Source organism: Haplochromis burtoni, unplaced genomic scaffold (genome assembly GCF_018398535.1).
Source record: "Haplochromis burtoni strain Fernald_Lab_line unplaced genomic scaffold, NCSU_Asbu1 Contig_825, whole genome shotgun sequence".
Lineage (NCBI taxonomy): Eukaryota > Metazoa > Chordata > Actinopteri > Cichliformes > Cichlidae > Haplochromis > Haplochromis burtoni.
The window spans coordinates 63,060-71,709 of record NW_024583186.1 but is presented as its reverse complement, the minus strand read 5'-3'; the positions used below and the strand labels follow the sequence as shown (position 1 = coordinate 71,709).

The following is an 8,650-nucleotide window of genomic DNA, read 5'->3' as shown; positions in this document are numbered from 1 at the left end:
TTGGCAGTTCGTCTTGTAATCGGAAGGTTGCTGGTTCGAGCCCCGGCTCGGACAGTCTCGGTCGTTGTGTCCTTGGGCAAGACACTTCACCTACCGCCTACTGGTGTTGGCCAGAGGGGCCGATGGCGCGATATGGCAGCCTCGCTTCTGTCAGTCTGCCCCAGGGCAGCTGTGGCTACAACTGTAGCTGCCTCCACCAGTGTATGAATGTGAGAGTGAATGAATAGTGGCATTGTAAAGCGCTATATAAATGCAATCCATCATTATTATTATAATAAACAAGAGTTCTTGGTATGCTGTGGACAGCAGTTCATCCGTGGGTTGGGATGATCAACTGGAGGAACTCTGCTAGCAATAAAACAAGAAGTGAAGCAAAGAATAAACTCGCAAACAAAAACAGTGAAACAAACAGTAATTGTCCAAAACAAAATAATGAAAGCATCGATCGTTATGGAGAGCATGACAACTTCTGTGATCATCCATCCATCCATTCGCTTCCGCTTATCCTTTTCAGGGTCGCGGGGGGCGCTGGAGCCTATCCCAGCTGTCATAGGGCGAGAGGCGGGGTACACCCTGGACAGGTCGCCAGTCTGTCGCAGGGCTAACACACAGGGATCACTTCTGTGATCTAAAAATTCAGGGAGGCTGTGCAGAATGTTAATTAAAGCGCTTTGCATTGATTTGCAAATATGTTGAAGCCCCTATTTGTTCCCAGCAAAACAAAGAAAATATATCCGATATTTCTAAAATGTACAATAAAAAAAAAATCTGTTGTATTTAATGATAGCAGCACATCTCAAAAACACTGGGCCATGTGTACCAGCCCCTCTTCTTACAACAGTCCTGAAACATCTGGAAGTAGGAAACCAGCTGCTGGACATGTTGGAGAGCATTGTTGTGGCAGGTGGCTCCCTGCGCACTAAGGGCTCATACACAGGGACAAGGTGCACCAGGTTGTGGTCAGATTTACCCAGTGGAGGGAGAGGTGATGAACTGTATGCCTCTTCTGCATTGGCATACAGTAAGTCCAGTGTTTTATTGACTCTGGTTGAGCAGGTCACATACTGGGTGAAGGTGGGCAGTGTGGAGTCCAAAGAGGCATGATTGAAGTCCCCTGATATTATGAGAAGGGCTCTCGGAGATTGTGTTTGCAGTCTGCTGACCACTGAGTGGAGAGTCTCACAGGCTGCATCCGCGTTGGCCGAGGGGGGGACATACGCTGTTATTGCGATAACATGCGAGAATTCCCGGGGCAGATAGTACGGACGCATGCTAACGGCTAACATGTGAGAGTGAATGAATAGTGGCATTGTAAAGCGCTATATAAATGCAATCCATCATTATTATTATTATTATTATTATTATTATTATAATAAACAAGAGTTCTTGGTATGCCGTGGACAGCAGTTCATCCGTGGGTTGGGATGATCAACTGGAGGAACTCTGCTAGCAATAAAACAAGAAGTGAAGCAAAGAATAAACTCGCAAACAAAAACAGTGAAACAAACAGTAATCGTCCAAAACAAAATAATGAAAGCATCGATCGTTATGGAGAGCATGACAACTTCTGTGATCATCCATCCATCCATTCGCTTCCGCTTCTCCTTTTCAGGGTCGCGGGGGGCGCTGGAGCCTATCCCAGCTGTCATAGGGCGAGAGGCGGGGTACACCCTGGACAGGTCGCCAGTCTGTCGCAGGGCCAACACACAGGGATCACTTCTGTGATCATCAGTTCTAAAAGTCAGGGAGGCTATGCAGAATGTTAATTAAAGCGCTTTGCATTGATTTGCAAATATGTTGAAGCCCCTATTTGTTCCCAGCAAAACAAAGAAAATATATCGGATATTTATAAAATGTACAATAAAAAAAAAATCTGTTGTATTTAATGATAGCTGCACATCTCAAAAACACTGGGCCATGTGTACCAGCCCCTCTTCTTACAACAGTCCTGAAACATCTGGAAGTAGGAAACCAGCTGCTGGACATGTTGTAGAGCATTGTTGTCCCATTCTTGTCCAGCTGCTCATCATTCCTGACTCTTCTTTATTTTTCATGATGAATCAAATGTTTTCTGTTGGTAAAAGGTCTGGACTCAGAGTGTCAATGATTATGAAATGGATTGTAATAATTAGGAAACCATCTGCACCCTCCAAGAAAATAAAAGTATGTAGTTTACACAGCAAAGGCAAATGTGACAGGTGAGCTAAATGTGTTACCTATCAATGAAACTCGGGCAGATGTGACGACTCATGCTGAAGCCTGTCCACCCGTCCGTCCGTCCACAGTCTTCTGCTTGGCACTAATGTGTACTCATTTATGTAGATGAATATGAGAGAAAAAATGTATTATCCACCGTCTGTGTGTATTTAGAAGAACTCATCATCGTGACATCACTGACACTCTTCTGAAAAAATAGTTACAGTAGTAACTGTAAAGTTACAATACACAAAATATTTTGTTTCTTTTTTACTGTGGTTGTCACTTTGCAGTGTTGTGGAGCCCAACCATGAAAAGACTTCCAGGGGACTGGAAAGGGCATTCCCGGATGAGGCACAGCACCCTGCAGCTGCAGCAATAAATGGGGCCGAGGAGTCGACAAGCCACCCAATCAGTGCTGCTCACCCCCCCAACAAGGATCTGATTTGCAGCATCAGAGCAGAAGTAGACAAGCTGATGCAGGATCATACCAAAAGCTCTTCTCTCACATCATCTCACACTGGCAAAACTAAGAAACACCCGGTGAGCAAACTATATAAAAGGCGCTACTGTAGAAAAGAGATTACATTCACACTTTGCATTATACGTTTTTCTCAGGCCTCCCGTGGCTCCCTCACTTCTCCTTCCTGTACCTCTTCAATGAGACAAGCCACTCCAGCTCCTGTAAGAGGCAAGCGCCTGGATGGGAGAACGGCGGTGACTTCAAGGTCATCGGGGATAAGTAGAGGTTCTGCTACACCAGCCAAAACCCGGTCTGCTGTTTCCTCACAGTGTCCACACAGAGCGACATCCACAAAGAACCACGAAGACTGCTGGGACTGCACAGGTTATTAACTGCACACATCAAGTCATCAGAGGCTTAAATAATGTAGGAAAGAATCGTGTGCTTTCCACACTGTTAGAAACTCATTGATCGATCATTGGAGAACTGCTTAACTTCATTTCTTATCAACCAGCATCAATTCTGTCAGTTTACCTTGTAACGTCCTGACTTTGTAGCACTTCTTTGAATCCCTTTCTGTGTGTTTTCACTGGTAGAACCAGGAGTAACAGTGAGGAATGAACTAGTGGCATCTGTTCAGTCCTTAGTGGCTGTCCTCCAGCAGCAAATAGATGCTACCAAACACCAGGATTCTGCACAGGAAGTCAGAGAAACCAGGCTGGAGCAACATCTTCCACAGATCAGTGTAAGGAAATACTGTGTGTGCAGGTTTTCCTGACCACCAGCATCTTTTCACATTGTTCTTTTTACTCTGTGTGGTTGGTAATAACCTGTATAACTTCAGGAAGATTACGACAGCTGTTGTGCTGTGTTTGGCTAATCTTGTTTGAACTCTGCAGTGGCTTCACTTACTTCATCACTCACATTCCAGTGATGAAGCTGGAAAAGAGGAAAACAGGGCTTGTTTTGTATCTTAGCAAAGTAGATTCATTAATGCATCATTAACATTACACCATAACACAGTGGTTCCTGTGTTCACACTTACACACAGTTACTGTCCCTCCATTTAGAAAGGTGTCATGGTCTATTTTGTGTAGTTGTTTTTTCCTGTGTAATAATATTCAGCATTGCTGTCAATACATTCGTCCGTGTCCGTGATTTAAACAGCCCGGCGCTCCTCCTGACGCAGGGGAAACTAATCCTGCAGGGAGACCTACCTTTGCACTTGTGCAGGTGAAGCCAAAGGGAAGATATGATCATCTGTGCTTTGACTTGGAAGGAAGTTGGTTTGGAAACATATTTGGAGATGCTTCATCCTCTGCTTGTCAAAAACCTGTCCGTTATGCCAGCAGGGTCCACACGTTTTTCATCCATACTCCCCTTGCAATGGCTCTGCGTCCCCGCTTTGGGAACCTCTGCCGTAACACTTTTGTTGTTTTGTGCTGAGAAACACTCATGCAGCACGTTGATGGATAGAGCCTGGTCTGTGTGCTGCGCACTGCTTATTTAGTGAGTCTTGAATACACAACAGTGTCAGTGCAGTTTTCATTCCTGGGATATTAGTTAATTGATTTGAGGGAACGTTCCAGATGATATTCTGACTGGAACTTGGAAATTTAAATTTCCGGCTGCATCTAGAACGTGGCATTGGATTACCAAACACCCTCATGCTTACTTCCATCTCAACTTCTAATACTAAGCGTGTCAGCAGTAACCATGACCTCTGCTTTTCTTGAACAACATCATACAGCGAACATGAATCCATTCATTTTCTATTACTTATCTGAAGCCAAGTTACAGTAGTAACAGGACATTTAGGGTATTGGAGATGGAAGGGATGTGTCCTCTCTCCAGCCTGTTCGATGTCTGTGTTGGTGTCTGGCATTGAGATTGAGCTGAACTTCCAGAGGTCTCCTTTTGCCATGTTTGACAGTGTTAGGCCCAGCTCTTTGTGGGATGAAGTCTGTGTACCTAAAATCTGCTGCTGGTTACCAAAGCAGAGCCTGAAGCTTACAGATCCTAGTAGTAGCTGGTCATTGGTACAGCTCTGGGTCCTAACACATAAAATCTTTAACATGGAAAGATGTGAGTAAAGTTAGAGCCTTTGTTGTTTGCACATCACTTTAGCAAACTGAGAGCCATCCAGGGAGTGACTGAGCTGCAGAGCTAAAGTGCCACAGCCTCTGCTTAAAGGATTTCACACGTTCATCCGTAGTGTTTTTCACCTTTTACAAGGACAGTGTTGTTTTACCTAACACTACATTTAGAGCGTCACAACACAAACATACTGTCAAAATGTGTGTTCAATAGGAGAAAAGCAAAAACATGTTGCAGCTCCTGTGCACACTGATTCTTGCTGAAAGAGAGACGTGACTTTGGTTTGTTGCCTTTCAGACTGGCCACGACAGCTCCGTGCTGGAGGAGCTGAGGACGCAGCTGGCACAGAAGGAGAGGGAGCTGCAGATGATGAAGGCAGGAGCAGAGGAGCTCAGCTCACTCAGACAGCAGAATTACCTACTGCAAAGCAAGGTGCACAAACACGTCACTACTTTCATTCCATATATATGGAAAATCTGTAGGATGGCCCATTCTTATTTGGGTACTGCCAGGGTAAGACTTTTTTCTCTCAACAGCTGAGAAGTGCAGAAGAAGCCATTCAGAAGAAGAGGTGGGTGGAGGCTGCAGATGTTGCTGCAGATGAAAAGTTCCAGCAGATTGATAAAGAAATAAAAGAGCAGGAGGCACTGATAAAAGGTTACCAACAGGTTAGTGACCCTGAACTCTACATCTTACTGTGACTTTTGTCACAACGTTTTTCTCTCAATGATTTCAGTGTTATTTCGACTTTTTAAGGACTTTTATTAGGACTTGTTTCTAAAACAAATAGACTGTTTTCTCTGTCAGCTGTAATCCCAGCAGTGTAAGTAATTTTATACATTTGCTATATCATCAACTGAATGGATGCAAATTTATGACACTACATACTAGGGCTGCCACGATTAGTCGACTAGTCACGATTAGTCGACTATCAAAATCGTCGACGAGTGATTTAATAGTCGACGCGTCGTTTGAAGCTTTGTAAGAGGAATAAGTAGTAGGATTTAAGAGTGTAATAACGGACTGAAACAGAAGATGGCAGCACTGCATGTACAAGGATGCCAGCTGCCGTTAAACCCCGAAGAGAAGAAGAAGCTGTGTCCGGTATCGTAGCTGTGTCCAAATTCAGGAACCGCATCCTCGTGTTGTCGCATTTGTAGGCCGGTTACGTTACAGCTACACGACGAAGACTGTCCAAATTCAAAGACTCCGACAAATGTGTCTTTCATTTCCCCAGATTTGAAGGATGGGTCGGGTGTATACTTTGTGGCCCAACCTATCACCAGTGTTGGGAAGGTTACTTTTAAAATGTATTCCACTACAGATTACAGAATACATGCCCCAAAATGTATTCTGTAACGTATTCCGTTACGTTACTCAATGACAGTAACGTATTCTGAATACTTTGGATTACTTAATATATTATCATGCTTTTTACAACAACATGAATGTACTATTGCTGTGTGATTTATTACTATTACTGAAGGTCCGCAACTCCGAACTGTAGTAAAGGGACCTCTGGCTAATACGGCGGGGTCCCTGTCGGCTCGTAGCCGAAAAATAGCTTTACTTTGTTGTCTGGGTCAACTTTGCTAGCGAGAGACAGAGAGAGGCGTTGAAAGGCTGCTCCAACGGAACTTATTGTTTTCGGAGGAAAACACGAACACGGTGTACAGTCGAGTCTTAATAGCTTACTTACAACTGGGCTCGTCAGGCTCTCTTCTTGGCTGCAGTGGTTATTATTATATTTACATGCTTCCAGCTCCCGTTTTTCCTCGATGATAACTCGTACCTTTCCACTCCCCTTTTTCTCCCTCCTAGCGCTCACAGACACATAACGGGTATGGCAGTCCATTCTCCCTGCAGCACGGACTACACTGCCCATGATGCTACATTCTTTAGAGCTATGCTTGTAGCATTCTGCCTGTTAGCTTAGCACAACAACAACGAAAAGGCGCTCTCTCACCCAGGAAACACACAGTCGCAGCGTCGCCCTGTAACCATGGCAACCGTAACGCTGCCGCCTGGAACAACAGAGCGTAGCTGTCAAACAAACCCAAACATTCCTGACCCGCGACAAAATGAAACAGGAAAGTACCGCAGTGTAATCCATTTATTTCAGCAAAGTAACTGTATTCTGAATACCACCTTTTTAAACGGTAACTGTAACGGAATACAGTTACTCATATTTTGTATTTTAAATGTGTAACGGCGGTACATGTATTCCGTTACTCCCCAACACTGCCTATCACAGAATCCATAGCGCCCTGCTCAGTTGTCAACAATGGCGGCAGCTAGTTAGTTTTAATATTACTCTTATTATTCTTTCTGGGTCACAAAATAAACGTTTAACATATTTTCATGGAGAATGTAGCTGTGTAAACCTCAAATATCTGCTCAGTTTATCAGGACACCACATATTTTCAAAAGCGCTCCGGCGTTTTCGGAGACGTCTGTTACCCACTAGCTCGATAGCTAGCCGGGGGCAAGGCTCACTAGAGCCGTGAGAACACCGGACTCCCGGCAAATCGTTTTCAAACCCACCTCCATCTTTCGCTACTCAGGTTAAACATGATATATGAGTCACTTAGATAACTTAAAAATGTTATTGTTTGGCTTTTTTCAGTATTTTATTTGTTCCTGAGTAAATCGGTTTGGCTGAGATTAAAGTTATAGTTTTTACACAGCTGAATAAACGTCAAGCAGACAGCTGATTATCAGAAGTGTGAGACGCTCGAGAATTTACTCCGGTGTCCTGTTATATTTTAGATAGAAGGAGTTTATTAAACTTCAAACAATCTGCAAATTTCATTAAAATGTAATAAACTATTATCTTGTCTTTATTGTTAGTTAGCACCTGAAACACTTAAAGCTGTAAGCTAATGATAGTTATATAAGAGCAGATGCTGCTGGTGCAATAAGCTGTACGTTTTACGTCCAATGTGTCACAATACGGCTGTGTGCAGGCAAGAGTAGGACCCAAACGCAAACTCGCAGAGACGAAAAGTAAACTCAAAAAACACAGCTTTATTGCTGGCGTGGAGTGGGACACGAAAAACAATACAAATCTAAACTAAACTGGGAAAACTAAAGCACAAGGAGCCACAGGGGAAAAAAAATCACACAGCTATGAGGGAGGACACAACACTGACAAAGAGAAACATGGGGCTTAAATACACTGAGGGATAACGAGGGGGAATGAGCCACAGGAGGAGAGCACAGCTGGGAGTAATTAGGCAGGACGAGACAAGGGAAGCAAAACTAGAAACATTAACATAGGACAGACTGTGAAAGTAAAACAGGAAACACACTGACGGAACTCAAGACATGTGAACTTAACAGACTGAGGAGACAGAACATAGGGACCTGAAACATGGAACAGAAAGGCACAGTAGACACAACATGAACATAACAATGCCACAGGGGAAGAGCAAAACAAAATGCAGGGACACAGGACCTCTTTCAAAATAAAATGGGAAACATAATGAAACGCAAACATGACAACATAAGAAACACAGACGTGAAGCACATGAAGGACAAGGGAGACTTAACAGGGGTTGGATACACAAGGGGAATCTAATAAACAAATGAACTTAGATAACCTAATGAACAAAATAAACTCAAACTTAAAACGCTGGGTCAAAAGACCCAGGATCATGACACAATGGATGATGATCTGATTAGTCGACTAATCGCAAAAATACTCTGTGACTAGTCGACTATCAGAATAATCAATTGTGGCAGCCCTAGTGTGCAAAAGCATCAGCTCTAAGAGCCGTGCTTACAGAGCGCTTTGTAATGAATCAGAAGAGTCAACTCCCATTGAGCGAGAGCCGGCTCCTTACTTACTCCTCACTTAATTTCCTTTGGCTGCTCAGCTCTCACACAGTGGCT

At 43.7% G+C, this 8,650-nt stretch overlaps 1 protein-coding gene across 5 annotated transcripts in view; it reads left to right on the top strand.

The window, feature by feature from the left end:
• Nucleotides 1–8,650, top strand: part of cep162 (centrosomal protein 162) — a gene marked incomplete in the record, with an annotated part of 78,361 nt that overhangs the window by 31,897 nt on the left and 37,814 nt on the right. For 4 of the 5 annotated variants that reach the window (XM_042215800.1, XM_042215801.1, XM_042215803.1 and 1 more), the window contains 4 exon segments: nucleotides 2,490–3,043; nucleotides 3,256–3,404; nucleotides 5,054–5,188; nucleotides 5,293–5,424. In XM_042215800.1, coding sequence (XP_042071734.1) covers nucleotides 2,490–3,043; nucleotides 3,256–3,404; nucleotides 5,054–5,188; nucleotides 5,293–5,424 — 970 coding nt within the window. 5 annotated transcript variants of the gene reach the window in all.